The sequence below is a fragment of the Apium graveolens genome, chromosome 3, assembly GCF_009905375.1.
Source record: "Apium graveolens cultivar Ventura chromosome 3, ASM990537v1, whole genome shotgun sequence".
Lineage (NCBI taxonomy): Eukaryota > Viridiplantae > Streptophyta > Magnoliopsida > Apiales > Apiaceae > Apium > Apium graveolens.
In genome coordinates this window covers 12367757-12385734 of record NC_133649.1, presented here as the reverse complement: position 1 = coordinate 12385734, position 17978 = coordinate 12367757, and the positions used below count along the sequence as shown (strand labels likewise).

Genomic DNA, 17978 nt, shown 5'->3' with positions numbered 1-17978 from the left:
TATCCGAAAATATTTTGATTTGAATTTACAATAACCGATCTCAACCCGACCCATTCCCACTATTCCCGCTATTCTAGTCCTTATTAAACATCATCGAATTTAAAATATTTTTAGGATCCGAATTAAAAACGCCTTAAATATAAAATTTTAATTTTCATTCCGGGTTAAGGTCCTAAATAACTATATTTTTATAATCATTGTCAAAACTACCTAACAGACTTTTAGACTGCCCAAAATAATACTTCAATAATAAAGGAATATCTTTGAAATATGAGGATGGTACTTATTTGTTACCGAGTATCAACCCAGAATACTCCATTATTTTATTTTAATTTTTTTTTATAGTAGGTAATCCGCAGCCGCTACCCTTCGGGTGCGCACTGGATAATAAAAATACTCATTTGTCAATAAAAATATTATTTAAATTTTTAAATTTTAAAAATTGTAAAATTAATGTCAACATTTTAGGTAGGGATTAGGATCTCAGATTTACGGCATAAATCCTCATCCCTAAATCGATATTAATTTTATTAGTTTTATATATTTTTAAATTTTGAGAAATTATTTAATCTTAAAATATTAAAAATTATAAAATATGGTACATATTTAAATAATATAATTATTAAATAAATATTAAATTTTCAAAAAATAAAGTAAGAAATTACATAATATTTCACTCATGGCAAAATATCATACACAGAATAGTATCATCCATAATCTATACTATATTATAATAAATGAAACATTAAAAGTCTGGTAGTCGGTCGGTCGGTAGGTACTTGGTGAAATTATTTTATTACCCTTACTTAATTATTTCAATTTTTCTTCTTCTTATTATTTTTTTATCGTAAGTAACCCGCAGCCGCTATCCTTCGGGTGCACGCTGGGTAAACCCTACGGGCTCACCTCACGCAATAACCTGCAAAGCACGTGAATCAATGTAAACCGCAATTAAACGACGGACTCTGACTCATGAGACATAATCATAAATTCTCCTCTCGTGGGGATTCAAACCCGTGACCAATATGATAGTTATCCCCTCTTTAATCAATTGAGTCAACCCTTGCAGGCTCAATTCTTATTATTGGGTCCATCAATTCTAATTCTAATTGATATTGTAGTCAACTTCCTCTATTGTTTTACCAATTTCAATTCTATTTTATATCGAACTCTATATCATTATAATTTATATTAAATTCAAAATCTTCCACCAATTTATATTTTAATTGATATCGAGTTTCATATTATTTTAATTTGTTACTTCGGGCTAAAATTAATAAGCAAACTAAATATAATTATTAAGATTTAGTTGATATGTCTTTGAATCGGGCTAAAATAAAATAATAATACTATTAGTCCTCCTAAAAAAATTATACAAATAAACCTAGATAAACAAAATAATATATTTTATTTATCCAGGATAAGAAAATACATTATACAATTAATTCAGACTAACACAAAACTAAAATAAAAATAAAATGCGAACAACAAAAAAATAATATATACTAATTATTCAGCCTAAAAGAAAATTATCTTATTGATCCACACTTAAAAAAAATTAAATTAAACTAAAAATAATTAGTTTGATTTGGTCGATGTATTCTAAAATAAAATAATATAAATCACTGATCAGAGATAAATCAAATTAATATTAGATTAAATATAATTCGTATCCTATTAATGTGAACTAAAAATCAATTTTTAATTAAAACATAAATATTATTTTTAAAAAATACACATAGAATTATCAATAAAACTATATCGTTCACTCAGTAATATTATATTTTTCAAATATCTTTTATATAATCATTGTCAATCGATTAAGTAATCAACATGCTAAAATAATATTTTTTAAGGTCCCAGCATAATGAAAACATTATATTTTTACCCTCAATAAAATAATAATTTCGTTATAATAACATTTCTTTCCTTAACAATGCTATCACTTTAAATCAGTTTAAATATTTTAAAAAGTTATGAACATATACGTCTACTAATATAATTATTATGAAGTCACATCATTTAAAATTTTAAATGAAAAAAATTAAAAATTGAATTCATTTTTTTAAAATATTATATAATATTAAAAAAATTTATGCGACCTGTGCACTGCACCGGTTTTAAGCTAGTATAATATAATAACGAAAAAGGTATTATCATGATATTCCACTAACAATATCAGATGATTATTTAGTTTACCTAATTATAGAATGGATCGATATCTTAGATAAAAGAGTTTCTAAAAATACTTTGACCATATTTCCCTTTTATAATCCGCATTGAACACAGCGAAAAGCGTGCTTCGATATTTATTGCGGATCCTACATGTTTAAGTCAGTGTTACATAATTTTTCGAGGGTGTTATCATATTTAATTTCTCATAAAATACTTTCAATGTCGATATTTTGTTCGATTAATTACACAATTTCCTTTTCCATCTTTGAATACCGCCAAAGTTTAGTAGGACCCACTTTAAACAGCCTGTCTCACTCACTCGCCCCCTCTTGTCTTGCCATCTATACACACAACACATCTGTATTACACACAGCTCTCTTAACCAGCCTAGGGTTAATTATTTATTTATTCACTCTTCACCGTCCGATTAAACTTATCAAAGCTCCGGCGACACTTTCCGGTCAGGTATGATCACACCTCTACATACATATTTGCATGTTTATACATGTTTTTATCATTGTTTATACATGTATTATCATTGTTTATACATGATTGGGGAAATAAATAATTGCGAATTTTTTTTTCAATTTTCGATGTTTTGTTTTGTTTTTATGTTTTTTTGTATAAGTTTGTGAAGTAGAAGCAGCGTGTTTTCTAAATTTTTTTAATGAGTTGTTAGTGAAGATTTTAGTTAGGGTTTTAAATAGGTTTGTTATTTTGTTCGAGGAAATTAGGTAATTTTGTTGTTTTAATTGATTTTGTTTCTGTTTTTTGCTTAATTAGATTTACGGTATGATGGTCGTGGTTTTTGAATTTTTGTTTGATTGGTTTATTGTAGTTTTAGGAGATTTTTGTAGTGGTTTATGGATGTTTCTGTTTTTGCGTAGTAATTGATTTCTGTTGAGAGGTTATTTGCGTAACTGTGGTTGATTTGGTTGCGGGAAAGAAGTTGTTTGCGTAATTGAGGTTAAGCTTTAAAAATTGTGTGTTGTGATCGGTGTTGTGTTGTGCTTAGAGTGTAATATGATTATTGGAGTTAAGTTCTGCGTTATCACTTTACTGCAGTTTTTTCAGTATTCTGATGTATGTTGCGATGTTGCAGTTTTGGGTTTGTAATTAATTTGGGAGGCAAAGATGGCATCTTCTGATGAAGAGGATGAGCGGGTGCCTTGTGCTGTGACAGAATATTATTTTGAGGATGAGAGCGGTGAGGCTATATCATTTGAGGATTTGCCTCTTCAGTGGCGTGATGGTGAGAACACTGGCGGGAAAAGACAGAGTATGGTTTTGCGTGGGAAAGTAGATAATGGAATACTGAACAAATATCTTCCGGTTACTGCATGGAAGTTTGACCTTTCAGATGCAAAGCTCAAGATATTTGTGCTTTCCAGAAATCGTTGGGTGAAGCTGCAATCACCAAAAAAAAGTTATGCGCAAAGTTTAATCAGAACCATCTTGATTACTTTGCATGCACTACATTATTGTAGAGACAACCTTAGAGCAGCCAACAAAACTTTGTTTGATCACATATCTCAAGTTTACAGGTTCCTGTTACGTTTTCTAGTCACTACATTTTTTCTATTATACAAGTTGTTACATATATTTGTTGAGCACATTTTTCCACAAGTTGATTACTATTTTGATATCCAAATGATAGGTTTGGGCGTAGACCTTCTAAGGATGATCTAAGGGATCACATGGATTTAGTTGGCGAGGCTGTTAGAAAGGATAAAGTACTCGCAAAATCAAAGGTTTGCTTTGGTTTGAATTTTTTTTTGTTTGTAATTTATTAAATATATCAGATATTGTAAGCCGTAAAAAAGAAAACCTGTAATTAATAGCCAAGCACTGTCATATAATCTTGTATGCTTTTAATGTAGATTATAACTATCTTGTGCATTACTGATACATAATGTATGAGGCCAAACCGTAGGTATTTAAAGTAAAAAAACATATGCATTGTTATGTATTCATCTCTGGACTTGCATAATTAAACATAATTTGCTGGATTAAATGCTTACCCGTATAAACATGCGAAATGTTTTTCATGAAGACAAATATCTTTTACGTTAGTTGAATGTGAGTCAAACAAAGGAGTTGCAGAGAGTCAATAAAGAAATAAAGTCTGAATTCACTGTTGGTCTAGGCTGACGTATCTATGCCAAAAATATTTACACTATCACTAGTAGAATTTGCATCATAGATTATTTATAAACAGATATAACAAGCTAACACTATATATAAACACCCTAAACCTGTCTGCTTTTTACAAAATTATTACTATTGTAACAAACAGAGAATTGAATGTATCTGTACTTGTAGTCCATAGGATGGATGGAGTATTATTAATGATTCTAAACAAGTTTTTTTTATCAGTTTCTGATTACACTTCTGGATGAGAAGAATGATAAGGCCAAAAAAACCGATGCCTCTGCTAAGGTAAAAACTCATCCTATATTATAAAACCTATTTTGGTGTTGATTGTTTATTGTTTCGTTTATGAAAAAGTACTCGTGATTACAGGATGCTAAAACTACTAAGATGTCTGAGGTTTTATGTGATGCTATGGTCGAGGAAGTTGACGGATCTTGGGATGATGATGATGATGAACGGGGTAAAGGTGTTTGTGATATCTGTGACGATGGGGGCAATGTTTTATGGTCTGTATTTAATCTTTACTTTTCACTGAATGCAGTTTTTTACACCATTTACAGTTATAATTATATCTTTGACGTTACAAGCTCACTCCGTATCAATGCTCCTGATCTGTGTCATTATTTACAATGTTTATGTGTATTATATATCAATGCTGAATTGCATATTTTGTATTGCTTGCTGTCCGTTGTGTTACTAGTGCTCTTATAATGTTATTCTGCTGTAGTTTGAATACCTATGGTACTACTTCTATGAAGAACACCCTCTTATACTCTCCAGTTATTTATATAGTGAGATAGATGTGCCCTCTGTTGTAGTAGCACGGCTTTATCCTATGTAGACTAGAAGAATCTTTGTAAAAATCAATTTGGTTTCGTTTTTATCACATGTTCCGTGATGGCCATGTTTTTCTAATTCCCTTCCATTGTTTCACTGCTCAATGCGTGCTTGCTTTTAGGCACTAACTAAAAAAAGTAGAGTTCTTGGCCAAATAAGAATTAACTGAATAATAAACGACTAGTGACTCAATCTTCAGATAAAATGACAAGACTTTACTGATATTTTTGAATTTGGTTTCGTTTTTATCACATGTTCCGTGATGGCCATGTTTTTCTAATTCCCTTCCATTGTTTCACTGCTCAATGCGTGCTTGCTTTTAGCCACTAACTAAAAAAGGTAGAGTTCTTGGCCAATTAAGAATTAACTGAATAATAAACGACCAGTGACTCAATCTTCAGATAAATGACAAGACTTTACTGATATTTTTGAATTTGGTTTCGTTTTTATCACATGTTCCGTGATGGCCATGTTTTTCTAATTCCCTTCCATTGTTTCACTGCTGAATGCGTGCTTGCTTTTAGGCACTAACTAAAAAAAGTAGAGTTCTTGGCCAATTAAGAATTAACTGAATAATAAACGACTAGTGACCCAATCTTCAGATAAAATGACAAGATTTTACTGATATTTTTGAAAGTGTCTAGCTGTGTGAATTTTTTTAGCTAGCTCTATTCTGAATGAACTCTACATCTAGCTTTTGAGTATTTTATCTCTTTTTGTGGTCCGTAGAAAGGTCTTGTGTCATAGTTGCTTTGCTTGAATTTTGAGGTAGCTATTCTTAAGGCTAATTTATAAATTTCTGATCTCACTCAGTTGTGATGGGGAGTGTTTGAGGTCATTTCATCCCAGTGCGGAAATCAATTGTGAATCTCTCGGATTCGCTAGTGATGAAGTAGAGGTATGATATTTTTCTACGAGTTTGTATCATCTGCGCTACTTTGTATTGCTTCATAGCATTAATCATGGGTTGACATATATTTTGAAGGCTATCTGCAATTTTTTTTGTGATAATTGCAAATATAAACAACACCAATGCTTCATCTGCGGAAAACTGGGATCTTCTGATAAAGATTCTGCTGTTGCTGAGGTATGATCTATGTTTCAATTCAGTTTAATCATGGTATTTTATTACAATTGTCATTTGAGTCATTCTGGGAGATATAGAGAACAGATTCAGGGAGTGTGTGTGTTATCTAGGTGTAGAATTTATGGATGAATGTGTGAAGTTTGTTGGAGAATTTAGGTAGAGTTGGATAAAAGCCAATTTTCATTATTTGAAGCCTAAGAAAATAATTTCAGCTGTTAACCTCTGCATACGATACTAATCTCTCAACAGTGCTCCATCTCTACAATGACGGGGCCATATAAGAAAATATATATTTGTTTGTAGATAAAATTCGTTTTCAATTTTTAGAGTATTCTGCATAATTTTTGCAAACTTAATCTGTACTTTTGTCACTTACAATCTCACTTCTAGAAAGGGTGAGTTTGCTCAAGTCTTGTGCGTAAACCTTGAATAACTATTGTTCGAAAACAGAGAGTACTTGCATGTTTTATATCATAAACTGCCGTTTGTATCCACTAATACATAGCTATCCTGCCCCTTATAGTTTCCAATTAAATTCTGACCACCGAACATCAACTTTAGTGAATTTAAGTTTTGCACTTCTTGGTCTTAACGTTATCTAGGTATTCCGATGCGTCTCTGGTGAATGCGGCCGATTTTATCATCCTCTCTGCGTTTCCAAGATGCTGCATCGTGAGAGCGAAGAGGAGGCACAACTGCTAATGGAAAAAATTTCTAACGGGGCATCATTCACTTGTCCTATTCATAAGTGTTCTGTCTGTAACCAGGGCGAAATTGAAAGAGATGATCAGATGAGGTTTGCCTTGTGTAGGCGTTGTCCAAAGTCATACCATGTTAAGTGCTTGCCAAGGTACTGTTTAATATGATATTTAACATTTTCTCTTTTTTTTTGACAAACTTTATACTTCTACTTTAATTGAGTGATGCTTGAGTGATGCTTTGGCAATTTTGACCAGGGAGATTTCATTTAAAGCTGTGAAAGATGAGGGAATCACAGTAAGAGCTTGGGATGCAGTTTTGCCCAAGAAACGTGTACTGATATATTGTCTGTAAGTTATATGTTCTCGATTTCATACATCATGGTTAGAAAATATGAATGAAACTATTTAACTTAACAAATTATTATAACCCTATAACCCTTCTCTTCAGAGACCATAAGATTGATAAGCTTTTGGGAACTCCTATAAGAAACCATGTGAAGCTCCCTGTTATGAAGAAGAAAAAGCTAGCGTCAGAGGTGCCTTTAAGTGGAGAAAAAGCTGAATCTAGTAAGAGAACTTCAGCTCCAGCTAAGAATGCCTCTAGAGAGCAATCTTCTGTCAGATCACCAATTCAGACTGATCAAAGACCATCAGCTAGTAACTTGGTTACACAAAAAAGGAGTATCTCCTTACCTGAAAGGACTGATTCTTCCAAAAAGCATAAAGCAAGGCATGATAATGAAACATGCCATGATGTGAAGTCGGCAGAGGAAAAATACAGTCTACCAACTTTAGGTGCTGAATCAGAAAGAAGGTGAATGTTAAACCGGGGTTTCTGTGTTTTTTTGGCACTGATGTTCATATAATGGATATTGGCATGGAGTCATAAACTGACATATTATGATGCAGCATATTGACTTTGATAAAAGATGTCTCCTCCTCGATTACAATTGAGGATATATATACAAAGCACAAGCGGCTAACAAGAAATGCAAACTTATCCCAGAATGCTGTGGACAAGATTACACCAGGAAAGGTGCAGGGTTCTGTCGAGGTATGTCCTATGTTACTAGTCCAGAATACTTCTGTAATAAAATGTCTCAATCTAGTTTAAAACTTATTTCTCATCCACTGTGCATTTGGTTGCAGGCTCTTTACGCAGCTTTGCAGAAGCTAGATGAAGGATGCAGCATTGATGATGCAAAAGCAGTTTGTGGGCCTGGGCTTCTCCACCAATTGACACAGTGGAAGGTAAATGTCCTACTAAAATATTGATACCACAAATTCTCCATCTTTTAAGAATGTTTGAATTTTCAGAGATATATTTTTTTAAAAAGGTGGGGTGGTAAGCTCATTGGAAAGAAAGGCGGGAAATGTGATGAAATATATATTTTTTGGAAATTTATGCATATTTTTTGATTTTTTGATTTATTTGCTTAACCCGATGAATATACCAGGTCAGCATAGTATTGTATTTTAGTCTCTGCAATATTCCACGGGCCAAAGCACATATCACTATTCAGTTTTTCTTTGCTAAAACTACTATATTGAGCTCTATAATTGATTGCAACTTTCAATTAAGATCCTGGTGATTTTTGTGGATGCAGATGTTAAAAAAAATTGAATCAATTCATTTTTTTTTTATTTTAGTATTTCTGTGTTTTATTGTTTGATTCTTTCATTTTTTAAGATTGTTACGATATACTTAGCTGTCAATAACCTCCTTGTTGTATCCAGAGCCTGTGAAGGCTTACTAAAAGGTGGACTAATGAGTGAAAATTGCATGTCCTGCCTAAGTTGGACACTTGGTCTTCTATATATTTATATGAGTAGTCTGAGGATCCACAGCTAACATTAGTTGGAACACTGTTTCAACTAAGAGTGTTCCAACTAAGATCCTCCACTATCCAGTGAATAGATCCACTGTAGAAAGAATGGTCTGCTGTAGTAAAATGTTGAAACATTTTTCTTTGCACCTTGACCCAGGAATTGTGGTGAGTGGGGCTAGATAGATATTATGGGGATTGAAGCCTAATTTTTTAGGTTTAAATATATACACATTATTGAAACTTAGATGTGGTTTGTTGACCCTTCAATTAATATGATGAAGTAGGATATTGTTATTAAAATCAAATTAATATTAGAAAGCAGAGAAATAAATGATAAAAATGAAATAATGCAAATGTATAGTAGATATCATTAGATATATCGGACCAAACAATCATTCGCTGCTGAAAACGAGAGAAAAAGAGAGGGAGGGGGACCTTCGATTAAATTTTAATTTTTAAACTAGAAGTTAAAATTATTTTGAATTATATACCTGTTGTTAAATCAATTTTTGGTGGTTGGTGGGATCCTATTCTTATATATACAATATACTTAAAGGTGCTAATTTTTTTTGTTTAAATAAATTGAAGTGTGTGTGTATATTTCTATATAAAATATGTAGTTTATTGTTTTTAAGTTATTGACTAGTTGCTAGTCTCATCGCTCAGCCAGAATCCCGTCGACTCGGCTAGACTTGCTGCAGTGACAACCATTTATTTAACTATTAGAACTGTTCAATGTCAGGAACTAGCGAACAGTAAAATTAGAGATATAGGGAGAGATAATCCGAGAAATAAAGAGAGAGAGCAGAGCTAGAGAGACATATAATAGAGAGTTAGGGAGATAAACCCCAGAGAGAAGAGAGATGGACTTGTGGAACAAGTTCCATTTTCATATTATCATAATGCTTAACCAGGAATACAAACATGACTACTGTCTAGGCTACTGGCTACTAGGCTTCCTCTACTAACTGATTCTGCAATGACTAAACTACCCCTAATAATAATATCTCATGCCTTGTACTAATGCTTTTAATTTTCGGATAATATAAAATTCCTGACATTCAAGTAGATTATAGATACCATAAACTGTCATACTCATGTACTCTTCTTTATATTTCTTTAGACTAAGCTCAGAACCTATATGGAACCATTTTTACTTGGTGCACATTACACCTCACATGGTCGCTATTTTACGAAATCTGACAAGCTGCAAGAGGTGAGCTCTACAATTGTATAGTGGTCTATATATATTAATTTTGTCTGATTTTTTTTCTAATGTATTATTACTCATGAATGAATTTTATGTCACCTGTTTGTAGATTAGTCATCCAAATCCACTGGATGGACCGAGTCACAAAAAAATCCTAAGATCTATCAAATTTTCAGTTCATAAAATTTGACTCCTACAAATATCAATGATGATAATGGTTTGAATAAAAATCCTAAAACTTGGAGAATGAATAAACTACTAAAAAAAGGAAACATATCCTTTTTATTGTTCTTCTAGTAAAATCTAGGATATTCTTCAAAAAATTTAATTGAAGTAAAAAACCTGATTAAATTACAAGTAATTTTGGTTAGTTTCAGGTTTATCTTCTTCTCTCGCATACCAACCCAGTCAAGCTAATTTTTTTAGGCAATTATTGCTGTAGACGTCATTTCCACATGTATTTTAGAATGTGCTTAGCAATTTTACTGTACCTGGGTTTGTGAATCAAACAATAAAAAGCACAACAAAACCTAATGAGGTCTTAAAACTAGTTTTAATTGGTTATGATGTTAGAGGTTATGGGTACTAAAATTAGTAATGCACATTTTTTCTATACCAAAAAATTAAACAGACTGCTTAGGTTCAAAGACCAATTTTTGGAATTTCGACCAGATTCTGTTACAATCTTTCCCGGAAAAATTGCATACAGTTGGTTGATGCTTCTGATTTTATGCCATACCTGAGAAGTGAGAAGTGATAAGTAACTATATATTGGTTATGTATCTAATATATGGAAGAAGTCGTTACTTGGGCCTCTTAAAGGCTTTATTCTTTTAGTTTGTCCCTATATATTGGTTATGTATCTAGTACATGAATTTCTGCTTTATGTCATTATATTTTTAATGTTTGCGTATAAATGTCCATGAACAATACCATGCAGATTCCATCTAAGCCAAAAAGAAAACATGCAGATTCCTTTTAAGGATCCTTAATTACATTAATAATGTTAGATCTAAGAGCATGATATTCTTCTGTGCAGATAGCAGATATTCTTCACTCTTATATTCAGGAGGATGACATGGTAAGTTGTTTGTTTTGACTTTCCCTCTGATATTTCTTCGTGTAAGAAAGCAGATTATATGATCTGCTTTCCGTGCATGTACAACTAGTTTGGCATTAGGCATTTAAGTAAAATTGCAATGACGTGGAAAGTGATATTTATTCACGTCAACAAAAAAGGCATGCAGAATAAATTTCTGAAAAAGTTTCTGCTTTCTGAAATTGCTACAGTGTTGTTGTATGAATTCTCTCTCTATGTTTGTTTTGACTTTCCCTCTGATATTTCTTCGTGTAAGAAAGCAGATTATATGATCTGCTTTCCGTGCATGTACAACTAGTTTGGCATTAGGTATTTAAGTAAAATTGCAATGATGTGGAAAGTGATATTTTATTAATGTCAACTAAAAAGGCATGCAGAATAAATTTCTGAAAAAGTTTTCTGCTTTCTGAAATTGCTACAGTGTTGTTGTATGGATTCTCTCTCTATATTATTGGATTTGATGATGAGGAATTAGTACACTTATTCAGTATATACCCATTTTTTTTTATCGTACGGAACCCGCAGCTATACTCAAATTTAGTGCATGCTTTTAGTAACTTTTGTCTAAGCAAGCGCTCTTTGAAAATTTAGATTTCATAAAAAGTACCTTATCTGATGTCTTTAGGAGCTTGAAGTATTCTTTGCTAAACCTGACTACATTGTAACAGGTTGTTAATTAGTGTTGCCTGACTGCTTATAAAGAGGTCCACATATCTATATCTTTATTCTGGTATTTGTATTAATCATGTGGACTTGGTCATAATATACTGATCTGGTGTCTTTTGCGGCTTGATTTGAGATGTAGTCACGGAGAAAACAAATCCTATGATTGGTCTACTTTCTCTTCTAGGGTTAGATATGTGCACTTTCTTGTGAGGCTAAAATTTTATCATTGACCTTCGCCGTATCTGGTGCTAACCTGGTTATGGTTAAAAGTAAAAAATTGTTCATCCCATATATAAGTGATATGAGACAATCTTCTTGATTATCTCCGCACACTTTTTCAAATTGCTATTCAGCTCTTTTCCGAAAGGATTTAATGCTTCTGGCGTATTTTGAATTGAGGGAAATGGCTGTGATTGGATTGCCAATAATACATATAAAATCACATATGCTAATACTTGCAACACTGTTAGAAGATATTTAAACTGGACACCATTACTCAGTTTCTCATTGTATTGTGTTTATATGTTAATCTTAGCTAATTTTTTAGAGCAAGTCTGGAGGATGGTGGATAATAGTAAATAGGGTGCCACTATTGCTATGGAAGGATATACATGACTATATACCCCTGTTCCTCTATATTTTTCTTGTAAGGTGTCCAAGTTATTGCAATTATGTCTCTCTATAAACTTGACAATTCATCTGTTTTTATATTTACTTGTGAGTTTTTTAATGATAATCTGATCTAGTTGAATATCTACATTGATTCTGTGTTTGGTTTTATCTTTACTATTTTATGTTAATGTACGGCTGCATGGGTCAATCTCGTTTTGTGACACGCCCATGAAAATAACTCATATCTGTATAATTTCATAGATAGATACTCTCCGCTGGTATATAGTTTTTTTGTGCATGTGTGTGATTTTGCCTTGAATGTCACGTGCTTCGTATATTTATATTATTTTATTAATTAAATTGTTTTGTTTTGATAGATTGTGGACTTTGGTTGTGGTGCCAATGATTTTAGTTGCCTTATGAAAAAGAAGCTTGATGATATTGGGAAGAAGTGTTCGTACAAAAACTATGATATAATACAGCCCAAGGTGAAGTACCATTATCTTTTGATTACACATTTAGGTCATTCAGTGTACATGTTCTTCCCTGGCTGTTTCTTCTAAATTCCCACGGGTCTCTGTTACTGTTACAAGAATTTCAATTTTATAGAGGGGAATGCATGCGTTCCACGTTCTCTTGTATGTAGAGTCCTTACAACTACTAAAATTCTCAGAGTTTGATCGCACGTGTTCTATTTGGCTGAGCATGGTCTTACTTGAATATATTAAAAATTTACATACAAGAGTATCATCAGATGTTTTGAATCCCAAATTTTTGTCACCGTTATTATCGGGTCTTTCTTTCTGCAATACATATACAGTTGTCTCAAATTCCTTACAGATTAGAAAGTATATTTATCACAATTATCGCCGGGTCTTAATTCCTGCAACGCATATCTATAATTGTCCCTAATTCTGTATAAATTTAAAATTTGTAGTAAAAGTATAGTTGGATAAACCAAATTTCCTAGCTGCTTGAATTTGTGTGCGAGGTCAACTTGGGTCCCTAGTAGTGGCCATATATATCTAAACTTTTGACTTGCCAAATTCTGGGGATGCCTGTGTTATATGCAGCTTTTTATTTTGTGGTCATTAATATTACATCAGCAATTAATTATTATATCATCTGTCAGTTCTATTTTTGTTTTTGAACAATAACAATGTAAGGTAGTCAGTAGATTTCAGGAGTGAAGTAAATGCCCTTAGCAACTTATCAGTGACTTCAAACTTCTATCGGTATCATATCACTGTGTGTTTGATAAGTGCTTCTGGGTCGGCATTGCAGAATGATTTTCACTTTGAGAAGAGGAATTGGATGTCTGTCCACCCAAGTGAATTGTTACCAGGGTCTCAGTTGGTGAGATTTTGTTTATTTTCATTTTTGTTAGACTCCTTGAAGTTTTAAAATTTTGATTTTTTACAACTTTGAATTGACTATCGACTTTAAGTAGATTATTGGACTAAACCCGCCTTTTGGAGCTAATGCAAGTCGTGCAAATCAGTTCATCAACAAGGCCCTCGAGTTCAGGCCGAAACTCATTGTTCTTATTGTTCCATCGGAAAGTGAAAGGTACTTCCCATTATGCCTACCCCTCCCGTTCTCTCACACACTCACATAATTACATGTGTTTCCTCTTGACCAGGTTAGATAGAAAGAATCCTCCATATGATCTGCTTTTCGAGGATAATGAATTGTTTACTGGCAAGGTACCAATTCAGAACTTCTAATTTTAAAGTTGTCGGTGGGTTTTTTTTCCCTTCCACTGGAATTGTATTTGTTGTAGGATTTAGTTGATCAATATTGTAGTTGTTCTGTTACAGGCCTTCTATTTGCCTGGATCCATGGATGTAGATGGCAAACAGATGGAGCAGTGGAACATGCCTACACACTCACTCTACTTTTGGAGTCGTCCAGATTGGACGTCTAAACACATGGCAATTGCTCAACAGCAGGGCCACCTATGCAGGGGGGCGGAAGTCTCACATCCTACTGAATCACCATGTCAGAGAAGCAGTAGTATGGTGGAATGTCATCCAAAGTCTCCAATTGCAAATAATTTTGCAGCTGATTTACATGATGATAGAATGAAGACATCTACTGCAAGTGAAGCTTCAGAGTCAAACCACACAGCTGATAAGTCAAACCACACAGCTGATGTATATGACGAGAGAATGAAGACTTCCACACCGCCGCAATCTACAGAGTTAAGTCCCATGGCTGATTTATGTGATGACAAAGTGAAGTCTTCCATACCGAGGCAATCTACAGAGTCAAACCACACTAAGGGGAACATGCGGCTTGATTCATTGGGATTTGCTCCAGGTCCTTATCGCCCTTTGCAGAATAATTCGGCAGGTTGGCTCGATGAATAGGCTGAATAGAACTTTAAGATGTAGTACTAGTTTTTTTGATACTGTTATAGGGTTACAATTTTTATTTTGAAAATGAGGTCTTAAAAATATGACTTTTTGCATGATCAAGTATTTTAGAAAAAAGTTATTGCATGACCTGTCAACAACTCTGATCTCATAATTCTGGGCTAGAATCGGTAAAAAATTAATCGAGTTTTGATCGACGTTGTAAGGCCTAAACAAGTTTTTATATATTTTTAGCACTAAACTGAATCAGTTAAAGTGAAAGGATGAGTAGGTTTTTTTTGGCTAAAGTTAAATAATCTCTGTTGACTGTATTAAGCATGCGATTTCATTACTGCAATTGAATCTGAGGTAATCCGGGTCGAGATTAGTGCATGAGCTAATGCTATTAACGTTCACGTCAGTTCAAACTGGAAGTCCCAAATTTCGTTGTATCTGTTTCCTAAATAATGTAGCCGAGCCGGCCGGAGTCATATGTAGGCCCTGAAGAGTGCATAGTAACACAGGCCATGCGCCAGGCAAGACGTTTCTATATGTATTTTGCTAATATTATCATTATATTATATGTAATTTTTTATTATAAAAAGTACAAAAGCACAGGAGTCGTATATTAGTTTTAACCAAATAAAATTATAATAAGTGAATCAATCAACCAAATTTACCCAGTAAATATCGTATAAAATAATGTTTGATGTACGTAGTGTTTGAAGATATTAGTGTTTCCACAAAAACCTCCGGGTTGTATGTGTAATAGTGAAGATACGATTATATAAATAAAATATAATACAAAATAAAATATAATAATAGCATCTATCATACTCGTAAGTCACTTTAATTTCTATTATTGCACTCATTTTGATGTTTTGAACTCAATCTTTTTCTTAAAGAACTCGTTCATAACTAAATACTTCTAATTTTACCACGTACCAGTCCAAACAACTCAAGCAAAACAAAGTCCATCCACCATACAATAGAAATGGTTATATAAATATAAAGTGAAAACTTAGCACATACGTGAGTAAATAAAAGACTAATATTGAGGTTTAAAACAAACAACCTAAATTATTTATCGTACGTAATGATAGAAATGAAAAAAAACAATTACATTAGAAGTATAAAAACTAGAAAATCACAGCACAAATATTAAATTACCTTTATTCACAATCTCAGACTATGAAAGTTAATTATTAAAAAATTATTTATACCACTCTGATTCGACGAGGCCATACAAGATCATGGCATCTCAGGTTTAAGGCCTTAAATCCGGTGTGAGCAAGTCAATCTCGGAGTTCAATAAAAAAAACATAACTTACCAATTTTGGATTTTAATCTAGATATGCACAAAAAATCTGAACCCGAAAATCTGGTCCAGTCCGATCTGGGCAAAACCCGATCAAGTCCGGCCGGGTCAAAAACCGGCCCGGGCCTTGACGAGCTCTATATTTTTAGGCAAAACCCGGCCCGACCCGATTAAAAACCCGAGCTTCGACCCGACCCAATCTTTCGCCCAATCCGATTAAAAATCCGAAAAAACACGGTTAAAATCTGATAATCTATTTATATGATAAATCATAAATCCACAATTACAACCCTTTTTACACCCCCTACCCCAAGACTTACTATTTAATTACATAAATGCCATTGAACTAACAAAATATGCCATACTTTTTATGCACTTTTCCAAGTGCAGGACCACATGTATAATACAAACAAACTGCACAACTCAAACTCATACATAGCAAATTCAAATCAAATTTCAAATTTTGAAAAATTGAACTTAACCGCCTGTGATGTTATTCGCCCCTCCCACTCCCCCGCCCTCTCTCTCTCTCGATTTGAATGTCTTTTTTTTCATTTGAATCTTAATATCAAGTGTGTTTATACTTTGTTTTTTTCTTTACAGATGTTTCAATCATGTATAAACTTGATTATATTGGAACGAAGCTTTGATTTTTGTTTCTAATTTGCTAATTGGTTCTTGGCCATAAATTGTTATCCTTTATTTCTGATTTTGTATATATACCATCAATTGTTTGATATAATGCATCACCGAAGTATGTTCTTTATTTTCCATTATAATGCTTACTTATTATCATTTTTTTATTAATTACTTATGGATTGTCATACTTATTGCTAATTTGCAGATTATTTTCAAATTCTCACTTTACTACCCCCAGTATCTCCCCCAATCTTTCGCTTCACACGTCAATTTCATATATCAGACTTCAATATTTACATTTTGTTTAGGCATAATTATATATCTTATTTTAATCTTTTTTTAAATTTGATATGCAGGCACAAAACTTATATTTAGACCGTATTCCGACAAATAAGATACCTGATTTGTCAGACAAGTAGTTGCTTCCTCTTTCATTTCTTAAAACATGTGTGTCATGTGTGTGAATAGTGTTTTACATATTTTTGATATGATTTAGTAGAACATTTTGAATACCATTGTTATGAAAATTTAGATTTTGATACATATAGCATATACTGTTTGTTAATATGCTTCAAACAGTTTGAATATGAATATTTGTTTGTTCCTTCTTACAGGATAATTACTTTAGACATATGTTCGTATTTTGATGAAAATGTCTAACTTGATTGTTGTTGCATTGATATGTGCTTTGTAAAGGACTCGGTCAATTATTTTACTCAAGGCGCCTAAATGATTTTTTTGACTTTGTGAAGAAGTAATCAGACAAACTCTTGATTGATGTATTAAACGAAGTTATATTGAAACTGGACAAAATGCTCAGTGCTACACTATTGAATGTTAGGAAATACAAATTGTTGCAAACATAAGAGTAATGGAAGCACTCCTACAAATTCAAGTTAGCTTAAGTTCATAACACTAAATGATGATATTCCTGTTTCATTAAACTGATCTTCCCTTTGGGCGCAAGGCCAAAAAGGTGCAACAGCTAAGTTTTGCTTTCAATTTTAATTTACCAAATACAACTTAACACATTGTAGTTCCATTACTTGCAGTTGTGTTATGCTGAATTAGCGGGCGCACTGGCAGTTTGTATCAGCTCCTATTTTAATAGCAGCCGCATAATTTACAAGTAATATTATTGATTTCAATCTTTGTAGCGCCTTTATACAAATAAATAGTGTGCTGCAGCATAAAACTATGTATGGCTTAAAGAAATAATATGCTTGGTGAAATATGAAGTTAAATCAACCAGGTGCACTGTAAAGAGAGGAGTCAAGGGTACAATAGTCAATTT

General features: G+C 32.9%; 1 protein-coding gene across 2 annotated transcripts; it reads left to right on the top strand.

Moving 5' to 3' along the window:
* Positions 1–2490: 2490 nt before the first annotated feature.
* Positions 2491–14877, top strand: LOC141711704 (protein ENHANCED DOWNY MILDEW 2-like). 2 transcript variants are annotated; one of them, XM_074514352.1, is made up of 19 exons: positions 2491–2640; positions 3278–3719; positions 3833–3926; positions 4552–4614; positions 4699–4835; positions 5980–6064; positions 6152–6253; positions 6856–7103; positions 7210–7302; positions 7403–7768; positions 7864–8008; positions 8104–8205; positions 9907–9999; positions 11033–11074; positions 12748–12858; positions 13655–13726; positions 13821–13939; positions 14013–14076; positions 14191–14877. In XM_074514352.1, exons 2-19 carry the CDS (start codon positions 3310–3312, stop codon positions 14740–14742), a joined length of 2898 nt encoding a protein of 965 aa, XP_074370453.1. In that variant the 5' UTR covers positions 2491–2640; positions 3278–3309; the 3' UTR covers positions 14743–14877. The 2 variants fall into 2 exon arrangements, with proteins under 2 accessions (XP_074370453.1, XP_074370454.1); XM_074514353.1 differs by having other exon boundaries at positions 14177–14367.
* Positions 14878–17978: the final 3101 nt, after the last annotated feature.